The sequence below is a fragment of a genome, unplaced genomic scaffold (genome assembly GCF_019419815.1).
Source record: "Pyrus x bretschneideri cultivar Hongxiangsu unplaced genomic scaffold, Pyrus_bretschneideri_v1 Contig44, whole genome shotgun sequence".
Lineage (NCBI taxonomy): Eukaryota > Viridiplantae > Streptophyta > Magnoliopsida > Rosales > Rosaceae > Pyrus > Pyrus x bretschneideri.
In genome coordinates, this window is record NW_025999768.1 from 4191104 (window position 1) to 4213798 (window position 22695).

General features: G+C 38.5%; 4 protein-coding genes and 1 pseudogene across 5 annotated transcripts; all 5 read right to left on the reverse strand.

Annotated features, from left to right (window-relative positions):
• Nucleotides 1-927: 927 nt before the first annotated feature.
• On the reverse strand, nucleotides 928-4611 carry LOC103956044. Of its 2 annotated transcripts, none has more exons than XM_009367979.3 (6): nucleotides 3618-4611; nucleotides 2998-3192; nucleotides 2636-2752; nucleotides 2332-2481; nucleotides 1408-1466; nucleotides 928-1292 (listed from the first exon to the last, which is right to left on the reverse strand). In XM_009367979.3, the coding sequence occupies exons 1-6, from the start codon at nucleotides 3807-3809 to the stop codon at nucleotides 1157-1159; spliced, it is 849 nt and encodes a 282-aa protein (XP_009366254.1). In that variant the 5' UTR covers nucleotides 3810-4611; the 3' UTR covers nucleotides 928-1156. The 2 variants fall into 2 exon arrangements, with proteins under 2 accessions (XP_009366254.1, XP_009366255.1); XM_009367980.2 differs by having other exon boundaries at nucleotides 2998-3218; nucleotides 3618-3756.
• Nucleotides 4612-4767: 156 nt separating this feature from the next.
• Nucleotides 4768-8676, reverse strand: LOC103956045 (outer envelope pore protein 37, chloroplastic). Its single transcript, XM_009367982.2, has 6 exons — nucleotides 8139-8676; nucleotides 7820-7909; nucleotides 7095-7265; nucleotides 6127-6221; nucleotides 5474-5594; nucleotides 4768-5099 (listed from the first exon to the last, which is right to left on the reverse strand). Exons 1-6 carry the CDS (start codon nucleotides 8577-8579, stop codon nucleotides 4968-4970), a joined length of 1050 nt encoding a protein of 349 aa, XP_009366257.1. The 5' UTR covers nucleotides 8580-8676; the 3' UTR covers nucleotides 4768-4967.
• Nucleotides 8677-9169: 493 nt separating this feature from the next.
• On the reverse strand, nucleotides 9170-13123 carry LOC103956046 (la-related protein 6B). The gene is made up of 10 exons (XM_009367983.3): nucleotides 12567-13123; nucleotides 12125-12206; nucleotides 11903-11997; nucleotides 11693-11764; nucleotides 11391-11470; nucleotides 11163-11262; nucleotides 10949-10996; nucleotides 10766-10834; nucleotides 10167-10340; nucleotides 9170-9787 (listed from the first exon to the last, which is right to left on the reverse strand). The coding sequence occupies exons 1-10, from the start codon at nucleotides 13068-13070 to the stop codon at nucleotides 9533-9535; spliced, it is 1479 nt and encodes a 492-aa protein (XP_009366258.2). The 5' UTR covers nucleotides 13071-13123; the 3' UTR covers nucleotides 9170-9532.
• A 1339-nt stretch (nucleotides 13124-14462) lies between these two features.
• Nucleotides 14463-18219, reverse strand: LOC103956080 (annotated as a pseudogene).
• A 281-nt stretch (nucleotides 18220-18500) lies between these two features.
• LOC103956081 (probable uridine nucleosidase 2) lies at nucleotides 18501-22593 on the reverse strand. The gene is given in 11 exon segments (XM_048566974.1): nucleotides 18501-19002; nucleotides 19730-19865; nucleotides 19955-20064; nucleotides 20510-20604; nucleotides 20696-20800; nucleotides 20882-21016; nucleotides 21018-21068; nucleotides 21640-21699; nucleotides 21794-21909; nucleotides 22261-22498; nucleotides 22552-22593. Coding segments are annotated over 11 exon segments (1197 nt in total). The 3' UTR covers nucleotides 18501-18893.
• Nucleotides 22594-22695: the final 102 nt, after the last annotated feature.

A 22695-nucleotide genomic window follows, 5' to 3' on the forward strand; every position in this document is an offset into this window, starting at 1 on the left:
TTCCCCAAAACCCCAGCACCATCCCTTCCCAAATCCTTCACCGCCACTGCCCCACCCATAGCCCCACCATCCCAACCCAGACCTGATCTAATCCCTCTCAACACAGACCCGATTCAGATTTCTGCAAAATCTTAACTGGGTTCTTATCTTTCTCAGTTCCCTTAATCAACCTGTAACACAGAGGATAAAGAGGGAGAGGGCAGGAAGAGAGAGGGCAGAGCTCTTGATTTGTTTTTGTTTATATTTCTTTTGGGTAAATTCTGATCTCCTACATTTGAGGGAGCTGGGCTCCTTTTATCTAGCTTCTACACTTTTAAATGCCAGCTGGCATATTAACAATTCCTAACAGTAATAAAGCATAAAACCTCAGAATAATTTGGGTTCATAACAATACCAACCCTATTTTCTCACTTGGATAGTCATCAAATCCCACAAGCCCCATAAAAACAGAGATATTGACCACCTTTAACCCCAGCAAATCCACCGGAAAACCCAAGAACTTTCGCGACCTAAATCTGAAATTCAAACCTGTCAACTTCGAATTTGATGAAATAAGATAAAAATTTGGACTTGATATGAAGAGAGGATTCTAAGAATATTAGTTTGGAGTTGTTGGTGGCTGAATAAAGCGGCGCCGTCGCCGTGGTTGCCGAAGGGCTGCACCTGGGCTGCTGTTGCAGCGTGAAAAAGGGTGAGGTGTTGGGGTGGGCCCACTCCTCTTTAATTAGTTTTTAATTTATTTATTTTATAGTTGTAATTTTTTATTCACATGGTCCTCCACGTCAGAAAAATATGAATCCTACATTTGCCACATATCATTTAACGGATTAATTAACAAAGTTCTAATATTCTAACGAATTTATAAATTGAGGTATGACATTGCAATGTTTAAAACATGAGTTATGCAATTGTAGTTCAGACTCATAGTTGAGGTAATTTTGTGTAATTTATCTAAAAAAAATATATATGCTAAACAGAATACACCTCTTCCAATCACGGAATGAACAAAATAATTAACTCCCTCACTATTTCATTCTACAAAGGCATGTGGTTCGGTCGCTTCCATCTAATTTTATACAAACAAAAATATAAGGCGCTCTCACTCCCTCTCTCTCACTCAAAATGTATGGACAGCATGAACAGGGGAAGGGGGTGTTCAATCCAGGTAGAAGAGAGTCACAATTTTGCGGAGATTTTTGGCCTCTTGACAAGTTTCCATGAGCAATCTACTGTCGTGAAACGCAAAGCATATAACTTGCTGTACATGTGAAATGATGTTCATGTTGCACAACCTACAGGTTCAACATCAAGTCATGAAAACAAATTCACTCCAACAGAAATGATATCTGCCAATCGTATAACATCATGAAGGCTATGCTGAACGTAAAAAGTGGAACTACTATCAACCTGCTCGCTTCTATCAGTGGTAGATGATCATTTTGAGGCTTTTCTATCACATTCTTGACCTGAAAACCCCAAGAAATTATCAATTACAATAACAACATTGCATTTCCTTTGTCGGGTGGTGGGAAACAAGGTATCATTACTAAACATATTACTGAAATAACAACAAGAAAGACTCTGAGCACTGGGAATCCATTAAATTCTGTTCAAGGTTATATGTACCCAATCACTTTCTAACTAATTAATAGCCGCCAACTCAATTTCATTTTCTGAGGCATTGTACTGCAGATCTACTCTTGTAATGCCAATAGTAATAAATTGCAGGAACAGTAGTCCTAAGTTCCTAACATAAGAATATGGAGAAATAGCACACCCAATTTCATCCTAATAAGGTAATACCTAGCTGTCAAACTAAATACAATAGAAAGGGCAATTTACTGGAGAGATTTTCAATCATACATATCACTTCATTAAACGGTGATAAGCTATATACTAGATGCTTTCCTAAATGTTCCCTAACAAGGAAATGACTGCAATGAAACCATACCCAAACAAATTTAAAGGGATGAAAATTTTGAGCGCGTAGGCAGATGAATGAAAATCTTCCTTGAGTAAAGGAAAGATGAAAAACAGACAAAGGTGTTATATGAGTTTTTCGTCTTCGATGGAAGAACAACGCAGAGGGCAAGGTCGTAGTGCATAGAGCTACAAAAGCACCTTCCATTGTGGTTAGAGAAACCACCGTACACAAATAGCATCAAGAAAATCCAAAAAGGAAAAAGAGGAGCAAAAATCTAAACTCAGAGTCAACTATGAGACAATAAGCAATTGACATCTGCGATTATGTGAATACCATGAGAAAATCTAGTAAAAAGCAAAATAGATGAAGCGTAAAATTGAAGGAATGCCCTTTTAAGAAATTCTTACTTTTGACAATAATTCCTGGCTCTCAGGTGGTTGCTTCTTCAAACTCTGGGGCAAGATTACGGTAAGCAGCTCTGGTTTCTCTGCTCTTAAAGCACCCCTGATGACAGCTGCATTAGTGCCGGATGCCCCTGATGTATATATGTGATTTTTCTGCAAACACAAGGTTAAGGAACACACAAGTCAAGGTCACTGATCCCTTCAGATTCAACATAAACTGAAAAGGTCCAGTATTGTCGAATGACTGATAGCTTCATACGTACTCATAAATGCCAGATATATAATTTCATTCAGTTACAGTTCTTACAGTGATAACCATTGCATAGCTGAGAATCTCAATAAGTTCTTGATGCATGAATCCCATATTCCGGGTCCCAAAGAAACCAATTGCTCTGGGTCCTTGTTGCTGAATGGCTAATAACTCCTGCAGATAATTTTGCATAATATAGGAAGAGTGCTTTCAAGTTGCAATAAAGAAACACTTAAAGACAAAGCATGCACGGCCTGCAAGAGATAGGCTACTTAAGAGTCCTGTAAACATATGGTTTTAAAAAAAACTGGGTGATTGGAATTAGGTTTTTGTAAGTCAATCCTCGTGGAAACGATTTACATTTATATGCATTGAGTCAACAAAATGGAAAGAAGCCAAACTGAAGAATAATCACGCACCTGTAGATAATCGACATCGGCCACTGGTCTAAACTCTGAAACCATAACTGCCCCTGATCCTTCGACAACAGATTGAGCCTGGGTTGGGATTTGGGTGCCTACTTCCTCATCGGAACCAAACATACTCGCACCAGTGGCGTCTTCATTGGATCGACTATCTATATCTTGATCTCTTCTCAAGTGTCCGCAAAGCCACTATACGAGTAAAGAAAAACAGACCCCTGGTAGTAAATCATTAGTGAAAACCAACTGCCCACGAAGAGTGGTAATCATACAAGTCCAAGTCACATGCTTTTACAGGATTGAAACCGGTTTAAGGCAAATGGAGCTCGAAATATAGAGATGCAGCCTCTTTGAGATAACAAAGAGACCAGCGAAGCACTAATACAAACAGGACCCAACTTTGAAGGAAAATTTGGATTACTATATCTATATGAAGGAACAGAAGCATCTCATTATAGAAAGCTCATTCCAGAAAATGAGGATGAGGATTTGTAAGCCCAAAAAATACTCTATCTTTTCATCACAAACAAACAAGACCCAATATCTCAGAATTAACAAAAAAGCTGATGATTTGAAAACGAACATATAAATATGCAGAGAGAGAGAGAGAGAGATACCTTCCGTTCGGAGCGAGTGGTTGTCCTTTGTCGAGTACATGAGTGGTTGTGAGATGAGAGAGAAGAAAGATTGAAATTAGGGCTTGCAGAGTGAAAGGATTTGAAGGACTTGCAGGGGAAGTGTGAAGAAGAAGGATAGGGAGTAATGGAGGTGAGAGGCTGGAAGAGCCTCAAGGGCAAGGGTGTTGCCATTCCTCCTCAAAGGCGCTTTCTTTCAGCTTTTGCGCTTTTGCTTTGGGGTGGGGGTGGGGGTGGGCAGCTGCCAGCTGCTGCTTGCTTCTGCTGCTTCTTTATCTTTCTGCGCTTCTCACATTCCTCCTCTCTTTTAATATCCTCCTCCAATTGGAATTTGGAAAGCCAAAAACAAAAAGGACAAATCGAATAAGAGCGAGCACCCACATTTGATATCTGTTTTATTTGATTTTATATATATATATATACAAAATACAGAAAATTGGAAATTGTGAAATGGAACAGAATTTTGTCAATAAAGCTTTCGTTTCCCTTTTTCTCTTTTCATTCGCTTTTTGGCTTTTCAACTTTTATTATTATCTTAATTCTTACCCTTTTTTCCTTCTTTGCATATTTTGACCTACGCACGGCACAACCCAACTGAACCAGAGAGAGACCTATCTACCATGTCGATGACACTACAGCTGCCATGTGTCTAACTTAATAGCATGACAGTACGTGATTAACTGCTCCCTCCTTGTTGAGTAGACCGATCCTGTTCGTATAACAAGTGACATTCTCATTGCGTAGAAGATGAGCTTGTAAAAAGGCATGTAGTTTACTGTCAATTGTTTCCGAGAAACCCATCGGGACAGTAATATAACAATCCGCTCCAATTGCGATCAATGCAGCTTCATGTCTCACAAGAATTTCATTAAACATAATATGAATCTCCGGTTTCATGTACGTGCTGTGAATTTCATATGGATCTCTCGCAAAGGTAATATCTTGAGCTGGAACGACAGAGCAGACAAACATGAAGGACCACATGAAAATCCTGGCCACTTCCTTCTTTAGCATCTGATCCAGCAACAACCTCATCAAGAACCAACTGGTTTGTGTGAACTAAACCCAATTGCTTAATAAATAAACACTTTTCCAAGATCATCTCAGCTTTCAGTTTGGGCTGCCCGTCATCTGCTGACTATCAAAGTATTATTTCAACCGGTAAATACAAATCAACTAATGCAATTACAGCAATAAGCATGTCATTCGATTAGCACATTCTGTGTATCGAAACTACACTATCATATTCATATGATATCGAACCACCAGAGTTGCAGTTGAATGTTCATAACAGGGCACTACACCATATCATCCCATAACCAGAAATGACTATTATATGTCCCATCTCTTTTTAACCCGGAACATCAAAGCCGATGATTGAATGTCATCTTGCGGCACTTGAAGCATGAATTGAACTTTCATCTTCATCGGGGCTGTCTTTGCTTTCCCACCTTCATCTCCAACCTGAAACAACCATAATCATGTTTCCCATCATTTCTTCATAGCAAACAGTTTGACAGCTTACGTGCACTCAACACGTGAGGCACTTACTTCGTAAACCTAAGTTTCGAAACAATTTTACCATGCGATCAACACTTGAAAGAAATCTTCGTTGACATAAAGTTTTCTTACCATTTAACTTAATATGTGTTATTAATAGTTTCCGTGTATATCCTAAGGGTTTCCTGCCAAACTCCCTTTTCCAGTGCAACAATGGAAGAAAACTAAAAAAGGCCTTTCTTGTTGTCCTGAAATAATCTACTTGGTTTCCTTGATTATTCATGAGATTCTCCCTTTTCATACGACTTCTAGAAAACTCGATTCATATAAGCACTTACCCAAAGAGATGCCCAGCCAAGGCGCACCTCTGAATCGTAACCAGCTTTAAGTTTCAAATCCTTGCCATATGTGTGCTTGTATACCGCGCTCCAGTAGTTGGAATCAAAATTGTACCAGTAGCTGGAGATGAAATCATCAAAATAAGTATAAAACTCTTCAAACAGTCAACAAATAGATGACTGGAGACAAAATGTGCAGATACATGACTGCTTGAAAAACAACCTTAAACAAAATACTCGCATGGTCCAATTATTTTGAAAAGTAATATTCAATGCAAACTATAATTATCCATTTCTCCCTTCATTATGCTCAAATTCTTGAAGGACACATTTCAAGAATAATTTTTGCTACACCAATTAACTATTGGAGACTTCCAAAGAAAAATATTGAAGACAAGATTCACTTTACAATTTCACAAATTCTATGCATAAATTGATCATACTAAGCAGATAACAGTCACACCATGAAACATGATATGGTAATTGGCCAACTCAACATGAGTGGATTTTGTAAAGCACCAGATACAAAGCACCTTATTTGTTTCATGTAAATATTTCTATGTTTACATCTGAATCCAACAAACAAAACAATAAAAGAAACAAAGCAATAAAAAAATTAAGAATAGATGGAAGGAAAAAGAAAGATTTCTAACCTCAACTTGTCAGAAGGACCAAACCGACGCTTGAAAGCAAATGACAATGCATTCGAAGGCAGACAAAGGGTTGGGATCAAAGACAACTCCTCGTCCTGTAATAAGTCCAAAGCTATCAGAAAAGATCACAGAGACGAAACACCAATATGATGGAAAAGCATTCGTCCAGCTATTAGGAGACTGAATATTTTTGCAAAAAATCATCTGGGCTGCACCATTCACACAACCCAGCCAACCCTCCTTTTTCTGTTTATCCTTGATGGGGACCAGTGGCGGAGCCACAAAGAGGCCAGTGATGGCCCAGGCCTACCCTGAAAATTCATTTATGTAAGTACTCTCTGCAAGATTTTACAAAAATGAGCATGTGGCTCATTGGCTACTGGGATTTTGCAATTCCAAATAGCCCGGGTTCGAGCCTTCCTAGCGGTCCAGCATTTTTTATAGATTTTTTTTAAACTGAAAGAAAAAAAGGGTTCTTATAATTTGCCTTATTTTTTACCATATTAAAACTAAGTCTTATTTTTTAATATATATATAAAATAAAATTAAAAAAAAAAAAAAAAAAACCATATTCTCTTTTTTGGCTAGTTGATATAAAAAAAAGGCCTATACAGTCTAGAGCAAAATCTAATTTTAAGTTGTGATTTTAAATTTTTGTACGACTCTAATGTAATTTTTTTTATCAAAGCTTGTAAACAAGTTTTGTTTTTATGATATATTCATTTCAATACTAGGTTTTTCCTACAAAATTTAAAGCTCCACCATTCTTGTTTGATTAAAAATTTTCATGCCAATACAAAAAACAAAACCTTTCATTTTTCTCCCATTAATTATATTTCAAAGGCTAATCTTTCTAGGGATTAAAGGCCCCTCCTGATCTGGTTTTCTGGCTCCGGCACTGATATGGACCCAGCTATCCATCCTGTGCAATTGAAAAACACCCAAAAAAGTAACTGATAGGGACCCACCTTGTATAAATACCGCAACTTCAAATCTTCATCTGCATAATGAGCAGTGCACAACCCGTTCAAAATTTGGCCTTTTACTATTCCATTAATTGATAACATTCTCTGCTTCTCCTCTTCTTCTTTCTCCTCGACAGAAACTTCACCCAGGGGGAACTTTAGGGTAGCTTTCGGCTGCTGCATCAGAATAGTGATTAAGGTAATAAATTTTTTGCTCTAAATATAGAAAGTTTAGAGTACACAATTAGATTTTTCGGAGTGCCAGTAACAATTCTGGAGTGGAGAAGTAACATGAAACGAATAAATTATTTTCTGTTTGGTAAATTTAATGCAGCACGATGTCATAAAAGGACAATTTTTTTTGGAAAAGAAACAAAGCATTCAATAAAATGAGAGTACAACACAGAGTATGTTGTGAAGTATACATCAAAGAAGAAAAACACCAACTCCGAAATCCAAATGATGATTCTGGAAATATGCCATAGGGTGTTGTAATTCAACAATCCAATTCATGAATGCTGAAGTCTGTCTTAAAAGTTTAAACAGATCAATGTGTGACAACAGAAACAAGTTTGAAACACTAATGGCTCGTCGCAGCAGTAGAATTCCAAGATAATGGTCTTGTTTGTGCCTTGTTGGAGTTATACTTAAATGGAACGGTAGATGACAATTCAAAACAAGGGTGTCCTAACATCATTATACTGCAGATATCATGTGATTGTACTTACCAAACCAACATAAGGAACAGGAGAAAAGAGCTCAAGTGCATAGCCAGGGTCAGCAAGCTTCGCAACCACGGTAGCCTCTCCTTCTTGTGCCTAAGAACATCATGACATTTAGACATGAGAGAAGAATGAGTCAACTTGTTCATGCCAATAAGCTTTGAGAAATATAAACAGGGACACGAAGATGCTAAAGCCTAGTTAAAATTGGTGTTAGATTTTAATGTTTTTAGTAAGGTTTACACCCCTAAGATTGAATGTGGGATGGTCTCAACAATTACATAACAACATTACATTAGAAAAAAAAAGGGATTAAGGAGGTAACCTGGAGATGATGGCTAGCACGGAGAAGCAATCTCGGGCCAACATCGACGGAGCCGTTGATGAGTGTAGATTGATCTTCGAAGTTGTGGTGAACGGAGAGGTTCTTGGAGACAAATGTTAACTGCGGCGGAGAGAGTTCGCCCTTGTGGTTGTTGCTGAAGGAGAGCTTCAGCTTGGCGAGGCTGTCGAGCAGCTTGCAAGAGACCTTGTGGAAGAACACGGAGGAGTCGCTGTCGAACTCGGAAGTGAGTCGAACCGAAGGCCTCTTGGGGAAGCTGAATACGACGGGAGTCCTCGAAGCTGCGGCTGGCGGAGGCGGCGGCGGCGGTGATCCAGCTAGTGGCAATGACGGTGGAGGAGAAGGAGGAACAGTTCCAGTTGCGGGGGCCTGGTAATTAGGGTTAGGATTGTTAGGAAGGATGGGTGTGATTGACTCTGCCATTACTGATTCGCTCCTATGACTCCAGGCTCCCCTGAATCTAAAAGACAGAGAAAGAGAGAGTGGGCGCGTGCGTGACGATGGACGAGACTCGCGAGACTGTATCCTCCAGTCCGCCGCCGCTGCGTCTCTGTGTATCTAGTGTGTTTGTGTGGTTCATTTAGGCGGAAATGTAGATGCTCATTCACTTTCGTCAGTGGCTGACAAAAAAATAAATAAATAAATAAAATTCACTTCCGTCAGTGCTGTCCACTTCATTTTTCTTAATTATTTACTCTGCTCCAAACTCTCTAAAATCTCAAAAGACACAAAATTTACCATGAATGATCAATTAAATGATCAGTTTTTAGTAACAATGATATATTAATAATATATTGATGACTTAATGATCATATAACAACACGCAATAATGATATAACGACGATATAGTAAACACCGATAATCTGTACAATCAAATATAAAAAACTGATTATTTCTTTCCTACTATTTTTTCTTTTGTTTTTAACAAAAATTATTATCTTAACCTCATAATGTACTAGCATTAATATGGTTCAAATTCGTCTATGACGAGAATTGAATTTCAGACCTCTTACTTACAAGTGAAAAAGAATATCATTTGATATTTACCCAAAAGAAAAGAGGGTTTTCTTTTAAAACACCAAAATATAATACGCGACGCAATCATATTTGTAACTTGTAACCGAATCCTCGTCCTCCCTCAACTTTAACCCAGGACACGAACACAAACGGAAAATGTTATCGACATATAATGAAAGGTTCCCTAATTACCCTTAACTCGGTACAATATGGATTGACAGCCCTTATAAAAACCTTTGCCATCAAACACCACCCACACCATAAGAGGCATAGTTTCCCTTCCCACCCCACAACATGTTCTTTTCAGCCACAGAGATACCAAAGAAAAAACTCTTACAAGTTCCCCCAGTCCTTAATCCTTAGGCGATATTAACAGTAACTGGCTTCCCCCGACCCATTGCAAATCCCCTTGTGCCGTCTGGCATACGCGGCCCAGGAGGCTTCTTCGTTACACCTGCATGCTCCATACTCCCAACTGAACTGTTAGGAGGATGCCCCGCATGATTTCCACGATTATTATTATGATGGTATTGACCTCGCCCACGCCCCTTGCCACGGCCTTTATTACGCCCTTTTCTCTGCCCAACCTCCTTGTCATTGCCATGCTCCTCTCCCTAGCACAGAAAATTTATGCAAAATATTAAATTGATACAAACAAATTGAATATGTAATAGCTGGGGCTTCCAAAATAAGCTGAATTCATGCTAGATGAAATGATTATGATACTTGGGTTGATATCATTAAAAACAATAAATAAAATCAAAAAGCTTAGTGAAGAATGTGTATGATGCGTATTAACTCTTTATTTTTTTCCGTCCCCAAGGAACTTGTTGGTTGACATCAGTAAAAGGGGATAACTATCATCCCTAACGTAAAACTAACCAACCAACATTCCAGTACCATACTTGTGCTACCATTTTGTGAAAAAGTGTGTCCAATTAGCACCTGTAAATGCTTATCAACGGAATGCAATTCTCACGACAGAAGACATACATATTTCAATGAGTTTGTTCTCTCTTCGTGTTCATGTGGATGGATATCAGACTGTTGGGAAGAATCTACTGATTGTTTCTCATTTGCCTGTTGTTCAGGGGTAGAAGCATCTTCTTCCTCTAACTGCACTTCCCCATCCAGCCCCTTTTTCCCACGCACTTGGGCAGGTTTTGACTGAGAAATGAGAATGGAACAAACAGAACCACATCATAGACTGATCCACGTCACCAAATCAACTAGGTTAATACACTAAAAGATCATCCAGTCAGATAGCATAGGACCAATCACACACACTCCGCAAGCAAACACACGTATGATTAACTGAATAAAATGCTATTAATTAATGTCTACATTTATTGTGCAACATTAGTTCACCCATACATTTGAGAAGTATACTTTTCAATCCTAAAATTAGAAACATAAGTTCATAAATTATCTGACACTTGAAGCCAAAAAATAAAATGCAAACTGAACTTCGTTGTAGAAAATGGAAATTTTTTACCAAGAAGCCCACAGTTCCTGTTATTTTAACCAAAACTACATTTTTAGGAACCGAACTGAATAACAAAGATGAAAGAGCCATAGTTTTGGGCATATACCGCTCGCCCAAGCATTAAACGGACTCTAAGGCCACTCCTCCAGTTTGCCTCATCATTAAGCTCTGCAACCTGTACAATAGGAATGCACATTTAATGTTTTAACCAAAATAAGACTTGCATATTTATTTTACGTAATGGGCACAGCATAAACCATATTAATGTCGAACCACTGTAAACACTTACAGCATTCTCCGCTATCTCAGGGGATTCATATTCCACAAATGCATGTAACTACAAAATAAGTGAGTCCAGATATGAGATACTTCTGTCCACCTTTAACTATAAAGGAACAATAATTACTACTATGAACGATTCACTGCATATACTATTTACTCAGTGCAGGGAACTACAAATACCAGCAAAACCATATCAAGTGTGCATTTGTTTGTATGTATACCTTGTTACTGAAAAGCATGCCATCTGCTTTTGCAGATCGGGATGCCGAGGAAGCACCACTATTGGAGCCTTGTGGCTGGCAGGTCCGGATTGTCTTCACACTGTCGAAGAAGAATTCAACGTTATATAGACTTCTAGGATCAATAAAACAAATCTTACATGGACTTAAAGCACTTCAGTTAAAATATAAAAATAAATAAAAATCTAGAACGAAATGTGGTCTTGATACCTCCCAGCAGCGGAGAAAACCTTCATGAGGTTTTGGTGGCAATGATCCTCAGGCAAATTTTCAGCGACAACTATGCGAGACTACAGAAGATCAGAATGCAAATCAGATGATAAGAGGAAACACAGATTTACAATGAGCCTTTACCAGAGTATTGTAAAAATAAAAAATAAATCTTTTGCTTGATATGCTTAAAATACCATTGTTTAAAAGACCGAATCACAAAAATCTTGGCATAAATCAACGTCCCAAACCAAAACATTTATCCTAAAATGTATATAGGACTGAATACAAGCAAAACCTACTTGCAATTCTTCCATATCTAACTGAGTGAGGGGATGCAGACGTCTAACTTTCTTTCCATCTTCATGAACTACCTGCAAAAGATGACATCATTAAAGATCAAAACAAAAGGACAGATGAAAAAACTGATACATGAGTGAGGCGGAATATGTTTTTACTTTTTAGAGAGAAGGACAAAGCAAGAGCATATATATATAAAAGTTCGAACTCACCAGCTTTGAAGAGTTGCGCAATACAGTTGCAAGCTGAGAATTACCATTTATGAGGGCCTTAATCTTCTTGAAAGATGCAACAACAGAGATTGGCACTATATCCGGGTGAATATTAAACAGTTAATAATGATAAAATTTCAATCAATGGATATTGAGTCGAACTCTAGAACACATTCGAAAGCATAAGAAAATATTGAGAAAAGGAAAAGAAGAAGAGGTCACCATATCCTTCAGGATCTTTGTTTATGAACCTCATAAGATGATCAGTAGTAGCCAAGTTTAAATCGCTGAAATAATACTCCACCTGCAATATGCCAATATGTTAATGTTAGGCCAACCAAGCCAAACCAAACCAATATGAGGCAGGCAAAGTGAAATTTAAAAAGAAATTGAGATTACACTTTTTGAATCTCAACTTGGCGACTTACAAAAATCACCGGAGTTTGGAATTGCTAACGATATCCTCCTAAGGCTCCTATATCCTATCAAGGGTTTAGGTAATCCTAATAATACACGCACGTGCGTGTTTGTGTTGTACTTTATACTCGACTGTTAGTGTTGGATATTCAAACATTAGGATCTCGGCCAATACAAAAGAAGCTAACAATAACTTGATTGAATAAGCGCTGGGGACAGACAGACAGACTATGAATTATCAAGTAACCTGATTCAAAATCTTGGAGGTAGCTTCATCGGAAAGCCTGTGAGTCTTGGAGGAGGAGGAAACACGATCCGCCTGACCTTGCTCGCCCAACTGCTGCTGCTGATGATGCTGATGCTTCTGTTTCTGCTGCACGGCCACTTCCTGGTCTCCAAATCCAGAGTAATGATACTGGTGGTGATGATGGTAATGGACCGGCAAGTGATGATGCGGATGAACTGGGACCGGAACCACGTGAGGAGGAGGAGGAGGAGGAGGAGGAGGAGGGGGAGGAGGTGGGATGGCCTGGATCGGGACATGGAAGGGGGCCGAAGGCGGCGGCGGCGGAGGATAGACGTGGACTTGACCTACAGCCGCAGGAGGCACTGCCGGTACGGATGCGTGCGCAGTGGCGCTGCGATTGGGGACGAACTCCGCCGCCTGGGCGTTGAGGCGACTGAAGGAAACGTTTCGGGATAGGGATGGATCTGATAGAGAATCGGACGACGGGGATTCACCCTCTGCCATTCGATTTTGATTAGTTGTCGCAATCTTGTTTACTTTGGTTGAGGTCTTTGGTGAGAAGACTGAGAGAGTGAGATAGAGAGAAAGCAGCCCTGTGAGGGGCGGAGACGACAGTGGAGAGGACTTCTCGGGTTTCAGGCTGCTTCCGATCCTCGCCAATTTATACCTTTAACTATCATTCTTCGTCTCGGAGTCGGATTGGTCCATGTGGACTTTTGGTGGAGTGTGGGGCCCTCCTCTTTTACTTCTCATCGTCATCTTCTTCTTCTTCTACTTCCTGCCCTTACTACTGCGCGAGTTGTACCATCTGAAGTGAACAGGAACAACACTCCTCCTCTTCAAGATTCTGTCTTCTGTTTTCATCCCTTTCCATTTCATCTTCTCACATTCTCTATTTTATTTTTTATTTTATAATAAAAAATTAATATAAGGTATTAATTATTTTTTTTTTTATGAAAAATTAAAATAAGATATTAACGGACTTTAATTATGATTGTTCAAGTATAAAGAGAGAAGAAGAACCGAAAAAGGAAGGGAAAAACCCTACTCCCCTCCTCCTCAATGTTGTGTCCTCATCGTTGTACTTGGACGCGGACTGGAGACTGGGACTTGGGCCTTTCTTTCTGTCGGCGTGACTTGGCTGGCCCCTTACCATACTCTTCTCTCTCTCTCTCTCTCTCTCTCTCTCTCTCTCTCTCTCTCTACACGGCCGATGCCTCTTGGACCATTTCTAAATGAGATATTAAATTTTAAATTTTAAATTTAAATTTGAAGACTTACATGACATTTTGATATCTTCTAAAATTTTATTCGCTAACTGATATGCTAAATTTTAAACATAAAATAAAATTTTATATGTATTTTCTTTGCATTGGAAATGAAAAGAAACAAAAGGATAATGCTTTAAACCAATAAACAATTAATAAAAAGCATTTAATAATTAATTAAAATTTTTTTGAAGGTGCTGTCAAATTTGACAACAAGGAGGAGAGATGTCATTCAATGTCATGCCATATTAGATTTGTTTTCTCGGTTGGAAAACATTAATGCTGTCTTTTATTACTGTTATTGCTGATTTAGACATTTTAACATCTCATTTGGAAATGCCCTTACTATACCCATCACACACACACTCTCTCTCTCCACGGTACACCAACATAATAACGTACCATCCTAATAATGCTATATGTAAGTTTATTTTTTTTCATATAACATGAGTATTGGTTCGAGACACTACATTAGAAAAACACTCCTTAACCTCATTGTTGTTACACTGAATTGAACTGCTATTGCACCCGATTGTTATTAAACCAACCAATAGATAGATTTGAAGTCCTTCAACGGTTGGATTCTATCCAACTTCTTACATTACTAACCTATTTTCAATTGCCAAAATTGATCATATAATCCCATCATTTAATACGTTTGTTAAGCGACATTGAAAATCTTACCCCTACTGTTCATACTGAAAATAACGATATACTCTCACGAACATCTTTGAAGATGATCTTAAAACGATCAAAGAAAGAAGAAGGGAGAAAAATACACAAGTTATCTCCACCTTCAACTCTTGCTTCTGTCAATCTCTTGTCATGATCAAACTTCATCTTCATTAACAAACTTATTGCAGGGCGAGGCAGAGTCAATACACTAGCTGCTGCTTATTTCCTCCTTTTTAATTCAAATTTCTTCTTAATCGCATCCCTAAACGCAGGGATAGCAACTTCGTTGGGAACTTCTTTGAATGATGGGAGGTAATTTACATCAACAATGACATGGTCGCCGGTGCCTTCCTCAATCTGTACCCACATGACACGGAAAAATCGTCAAAAGTGGGACACAATATATCCCAGCCACACATCAACATAGTATTTCAGCTTTACTCACAACAACATCGAAGCCGAAGAAGGTCAGTCCAAGCTTTCTCATAAGCCAATTAGCTGCACTAGTTACCAACTCAAGATCAGTGCAGTTATTAGTGGCCTTTGAGCTATTACCATCTCCAAAATTCAGGTTCCCTTTGGCAGTGAATAAGGATTTTAAGCTGCGAAGGATGATCACCACGTCATGGGTCATCCATTACATGCATCAACAAACTACAACCAACAGGAGAGGTAGAGGAGTAGAAGGGGAAGCAAACGTGCTACCTGTCAAAGACTAACGGTTTGAGCTCACTACTCCCAGATAATTTCTCCAAGCCACCTGCATTTGGAGTAGAGCTCTTAAACGCATGATAAACTTTCTCGCCCAAGACGTAAAATTTGTAGAGCGTTGATGAATGATCCACATATTCCTGCAATTCCAAATGTTTTCAAAGAAAAACCCTGTAAGCTAGCAAGCATGCACACGTGTGACCAACCATATCTTTACTTTAGCACCTATTTTGAATTAAAAAACATTGCATTAGGTTGGAGTAAATTAACTCATATATCAAACATATCAGGTTAAGAGGCTATACCAACTTCATCGAATGAAAATTAAATCTTTATCGCCTGTATAATTGCTGGAAGAGGAACAGTCAAACCCTTGAAATCTTCGACTCTAAAAACTATTGCCTGTAATGTAAGGGTTGAATTTTTAATTTAAACAATACGACAGGGATGGTGAATTTGGATGAAGAAGAATAGCAACTTGATAAACATGTATGCTTCCCATATCTCATTTCAATATTACTGGCTCAGCAATCAATTCAATTCATTTAGCAAATAGATATAAAGACCTTTCAGAGATGGTGCTAAATGCAATCCAATATGACGCGGAAACGAGAAAATACTATTTGCAGCTATGTGACTATAATCCCTTTCTTTTACTAATAAATAAAGCATTACCATGCTGTGAGCATCAGCCACACCACAAGCAACTTGAGGTTTTTACTAAGAGCTATGTAGCTTCGGAGAGCCTTTTAACCAAATCAGACTGGTTAAAATCATCAACCTGCGCACATATAAATAATAATAATTATAAAATAAAACCATTCTTCTTGTTGTATGCACAAAATGCTCAACCATTTCCTTAAGATAGCCAGTGACTTAGTAGACTACGCTGACAGGATATATCCATGACTATTTCTGCCAAAAATTGCTACAATGTTTACCGAGAAAGTATCTGCAACTTAAATAATCAAACAGTTTCCCTTTAGTTTGCGAAACCATTGTGAGAAAGCAAAAAACACACATGCACACACCTTAGAAAATTAGGCCCCTAATTGTGCAGAAACCTGCGGCCTTGAGATCCTCCAACCCAAGTAGAATCTGTTGAATTTTCAATCGATCTTACTACAGGATAAATAGACCTAAGTGGGTCAATCACACAGAGGTCCAGGTGATGTTACAAATATCTGTGTAAGAAAAAAAGATATTAAAAACAAACCATATGGATACTACTATGTTATATAGTGCTCTTTTGCACAATCCAATACCGGGACACGCTTTGGTGCATGGTATCAAAATGATTATTTGAATACAAAGTACAAGAAATAAAGACTATGAATATGATGAAGAAGGTCTAAAACTAACATTAGAGGGAGGGATATATTTACGGAAGGCTGAAGCGTATAAACTACATACTTATGCATTTACTGATGTCATGTCACAAAACTAGGCATGAGTATAAATGCCACAAAGTGGAAATTCATCTCAAATTCCATGCTTACAAGCAATATGGAAGAAAACATGTCCCTTTTTTTCCAATGCATAGGCCATTAAGCTAGCTGGAGAGGAAAAGCCGAATACATAAAAACAAATAGTCAAAGGCAGTAGGAATAGTAGGATATGGACAGCAGCGTTACTCTGAAAAACCTTTCTATTCATTTAGCAAATAGTCAAGGGAAACTCGTGTAGTTTGTTGATGTACACCATGCTTGAACTCTCACACGTGGATGTGGTGCTGCCTTCAACATCTGAAACCAAAATAATTTGCATTTCAGCCAACAACAGGACACGATTGACGGTCAAAAAAAAATGTTGGGGAAAGCATGAAAGTGTGATACTCACTTAGAAGGGTGATCAGCCAACGCATTTGCTTAGTTTAGAAAACTTGTCTTGCTTGTTGTTGGGAACTAGGTACAAAACACGGGCTCGAGTATTAGGCCAAGCTAGCATAACCCCGTGTATAGCTTCGTCTATGGAGGATGAGGATGCATCTAAGAGGAAGCAATGGATGGAGTAGTGTGCCGCCATTTCTTTGAGAATATTAACCTATATATGCCAAGAGACAAGATTGAAGGTACAATTTTTTCTTTTCTTTCCTTGTTTAATTAAGATGGAAGAAGAAGAAGAAGGGTGTAAGTGTATGTAACAAAAAAGGACTTGGAGGAAAATGAGAAGCTTTACCATATGAGCTTCAAGACCTGCTCCATAAGAAATTCCCTGCATGCAAAGATAAGCGAAACAAGAACGAATAAAAAAGATTAATTAACAATAATTTCGTTATTTTGATCGGGGAATTGTAAGGTAAAGGACAAATCAAAGAAAAAGAAGCGAGAGAGCGAGTAATCATGTGATGGTGTGATGGGAAGAAATCGTGATTTGACATGACAGGCTGAATAAACAATTTTAGGCATTACATTGGGCAGAAGAAGAAATGGCCATGGAAAATTGAGAGCAGATGCACAAAATGGGAACAAAAATAGCCAAAGGGAAAGTAGTAGTAGACTAGTAGGAGGATGGCCGACCGTAGGAGCGTTGGAATGGCGGAGCTTACGGAGTCGTCTCGTTGCAAGTTACAGTGGTATCACCAAAAAGTAGACACTCGTCCAATATCACTCATCCGACACCGCTACCACACACGCTCGCCAGCTCTCTTTGTGTCTCAGACTCTAATGGTAAACTATTAATGGAAGGAAGAAACAACCATGAGCCACTGATATGTATCGGGCAGGTCATGGACGGCGAAGGCGATGAGGAGAAAGGGAGATTCGACCCACCTTTGATTACATCTTCTTTACCGGGAGTCAAAACTGCACGGCTGCACCTGCGCCTCGAGAGGCGAGAGCAAGCGACTTGTGTTTTTTACAGGCTATTTTCGTGAAAAGAAACAAGGAGAAGGGTAGTTTCGTGAAACAATCAAAAATAGCAAAAAATCCACCAAACTGATACTTGTTGACACACTTTAATACCTGTATGGGATTCTCCTCTATTAACCACTAGAGTGCATATATTACCAAGTGATTTATGTTTCTAAATAATATTATTAGTTAAAAATACAAATTAGAAACTTTCAAGATAAAAGCACGAATATTTATGTTAATTTATAAATGAAAGTTCTAGGCTCGTCAAGAAATTGCACGGAATTCTCCATTTAAATCATGAGCTTGAGAAATGTCAATCTATTTGCAATTCCAACATATCCTATGCCATTGCCTTTTGTTTTATAGTTCACACACTAATAAACTCAATATGGTTTGAGCATGTTTACTTATAAGGAATAGATTTCTAAGGAAGAATTACCATCTGTATTTATTTAATTGTTACCACACCATCATGGCATGGCTGCAAACTCGATACAGTTTTTGGCCATGTTTATCACATATTCATTCTCATAACCCATACACTCATGACTCACTCTTGCCACCAAAGAAACAGCAGACTAGAAACAATTTTATTCTCAATAGTCGTAAGAAGCACGTGATAAATTGTACAAGATTGTGCAATGTATCCAAACAGGATGCCTTGCACACCAAGCAAGCGCAACACAACCTAACAGTAGCGACGAACGTGAACCACCTGGAGCTGGAGCTGCTTTTCCCTTCCTGAAATGAATGAAATTGAAGCCAGGTCCTCGAGGCTGAAATCCACACCTGCTGCATGCATCGCATTTGATGAGCACTCATGATTCGATGAGCCGTTCCATAACCAATTTCACAACTGTGGGGGCATCAACCGTCACTGCTACCTTCACGGTGGGTTTATCACACCACTCTGTCACCTCGCCAAACCTATATATATATATATATATACACACACACACACACATATATATATATATATATATATATATCCATTATAGTTAAGTAGAAAGATGTCAACAGTAGAAGATTGCATATAAAACCATGGTATACGTCCATGTCGAGATTAATAGAATATAACAATGTATCTTATACATGCATGTTTGAATTCAAAAAGTTCCTATTAAGTACGCATCTTCTGGTTAGACCATCCTAAATGATCGATATACAATCCAATCCAGTTGAGTTAATAGAGACAATAGTCAGCTAAACTACATGGAATCTTGGAATTGATAAATTAAGTTCTAAGCCTGATATTTCATCATGGTAGATAACAAATTTTTGGGTCGTGTGACGAGCGGGAAAAAAACTATATCCATTTACCTGTGCATCTGTATAAAGATAAAGCATCCAAGCATATACCGAAACAACATTCTATCATGTATCCAATCAAAGAGTATCATATAGCCGGAAAATTTATCATCGATTCATCATCACAGGACAATGCAAAAGGTCTTAAAATTGAGTTTGAGGAAATTGGTGGCCCCGGGCTCTAAGGTATGGTTCTTCTTTTGTCTACTCTTAAAATAAAAGTGTTGATTTCTTCTATAAACCCCCATTATCTGTTATGAGAATTTGGAAATTCAACTCTACTAGGAATCAGACACAATGACTTTTCCGTTTTACATTTTATCGGGAATGAATAGAAGGGCTCTACCTTTTCTGTTTGTTGTACAGAATCGTGAGTCCTCTTGTGATGCCATTTGTCTGGACTCTAACAACACCCTCCGTGTAAGTGAAAAGTGAAGGATCAACAGCTGCAACAACTACTGCAGGGTCATGAAGGTAAACTCCTACACCATGATTAAATCAACCATCAGTATGTCCTTGATTAGGGAAATTCCAATCCGTTAGGGTTTCATCGACACTTTAGTGAACTAACCTTTTGTGCTATACGCATTGTGATGGTAGGAGAAGTACACATCTATAAGTTTGCACAAGTGTTGAGCAAACTTTCCATTTGACATTGCCAGCTTTTCTCGATCAATGTCTTTCATATATCATAATGAAAGTAAAATAAACTGGATTACAATGATCTACGTAACAACACAATCATGCATGAATTTTTCCTACAGGCATTTCAATTATCAAGTGGCTATTTCCATCATACTGCTTTCATAAATACACCAACTTTATCCATAGAAATGATTAATTTGGCACAAACAAAAAATTTCCGGCATGGAATTCCAAAAGTTGTATTTTACGATTTCCAAAAGAACTATAAAAGGAAGTGAGTTCTGTGGAATTAATGCATACAGGCTAATTGAACTCCTGATGAGGTTTAAGGGCTCTGTGAAAAAGTGTTGTCAAAGGTTACGCTAGAAACCACAAATCTGAGGTATACTTGTTAGAAGGCATTGCTTTGATACATATGTCAGTTGTTATGTAAAACATCATCATTAATAACGACGAATACAAATTTCCAAATGTAGTAGCTGTCAAGACAACTTGATGGGTCACATTAATCCCCATAGCCAAAATATCTGCTCCACATGTAAATACCATATCTGCAGCATCTGGATCCCCAAATTTCTAGTTTTCCGAATGTAAAGCAAGTTGCATAAACTAAAGTTGAAGTCTTTGAACATTTGAATCTTAAATACATATAGTTCAAGAAATTTACATTGGCCTCTGCTGCTGGATTGACATTCCCATTGACTGCAAAAGCACCACCAAGAAGAATAATCTGCCCTATGTTCTTTGCAAATTCAGGGTCTAGTTGAGTAGCCTGCATTAAGGGATACTCTATTACAAACGATTAAGAATAATTTTAAAATTGAAAAACCGTGCAACGTATCAAGAATCTGACCAGTGCAATATTTGTAAGTTGGCCCAATGCTACCACAGTGACCTTTCCAGGGTGAAGGCTTGTTTGTTCAACCAGAAAAGCTGCTGCCGACTGCTCAATTGGCTTTCCTTTTGGTGGGGGGAAATTTTGGTTGCCAAAGTCCATCCGCACCAGGAACAAAATCAGCAATACGAAGTTTTGTACCTTTCTTTTCATGGAAAAAGAAGAAATGGTTGATGAGTTATGAATCTTAATCATGCATTAGCCCGTCAATATATGCAAGAACATAGTCATCAAAACTACATGAGCAAAAGATATAGTCGGCAACAAGAGGTTCCTACGAAACTCTGCTATCATGTATGCTAGGAGTCAGCCTCCTAGGTTTGCTAATTAAGGTTTTGTTGCTAAGTTATTTTGGAAATAAAGGTAACAGATACTCAAAGAAATAGATTCGAAATTTCTGAATTAATCTACAAACAGTGATGATAGGTTATGCCTTCATTATTTTTCACATTGTGCATAAGTGATGTCAAATACCATCCATGAAAACCATCCACATGTTAGTAGTGTAGCACCATGAATATGACGACGATGACAACTAAACTGAGACTGGTTTCAACTTTATGACACAGGTGTAGTAAACAAACACAATATCAAGACATTATAGAAAGGAAAAACAACTCAAGGCAGAAAATAATAGAGGGAAGACAAGAAGAAGTGGTCATGAAACTGATGAAACATACAAATAGACTAAATTGATTTTTAGGTTGAAAACATGCCGTTATTGTGACGTGAGATCCTTCCGCCACTGGAATATCGGTTCTCCCTGCAACCTCCAACTAAACCCCAAATACAAAGTAAGCAACCAAGACAGTCAATGAAATGCCTAATGCAATGAGAGATAGAAAGAAAAAGCAGATGTTGTAAGATTACCAAATGCAAGGCATTTCTTGTGGCGAGAGTGGTATAAACATTTCCATAAATAGCAGTAAGTCCAATCACTTGCACTTCCGGGGATTGTAATGCCACAAAGATGGCCATGGCATCATCTGCATGCACAGACGCCATAAACACACAAATTCAGAATACTCATTGATTTTCTGAGTCCCCCTCCCCCGTATGATTTGATTATATAAAGAAAAGTCGCATATTTATCAGAGTTTTTGATCTACTTAATTCCTTTTGCTAAAAATAAAAAAACACAGAAAATAACACAAATTGATGACAGCTCGCCCTAAAGTTGGCAGGCATGGGTCCTTTAAGTAATTAATTACTGAGCAAGGAAGAGACATGCATATGAGCTTGAATTTGTGGACAGCTTTTACAAATCAAATGATGATGGTACGTAGTAAATAGTAAAAGTAAACAAGATCCAGGATTGAATAGCGAAAACAACTTACCGATACCAGGGTCGGTTTCAATGATGATCTTCTTGGTTTCCTTCGCCGCCCCATCTGCCACGCTGGAACTCAGAATCAATCCAGCAGTCAAAGAAAACCACTTTCTGGATTGGATTGGGTTGGAGTGATTGTACCAGGAAAAATTAAAAGATTGGAAATTGGGACGGTTCAATTGGAATTCGACGTTTTCTTTCCATGTTTGTGCTCTGCACTGGCCTGAAAGCCTGATCTGTCTGTTCTTTTTTATACGTCATATGAATGATAAAGCTGATCGCTGTCGGTGGGTCATACGCTAGGAAGCACCACTCGGCCCCACCCGCCGAGTGATGGCATTTCAGAAAATATGTCAGAAACTAATGGGCATGTTGGTCAAACGAAGATGACCTTTTCGTACCTATACGGCTATACCCTTCCCACCCCACCCCACCCACGCCT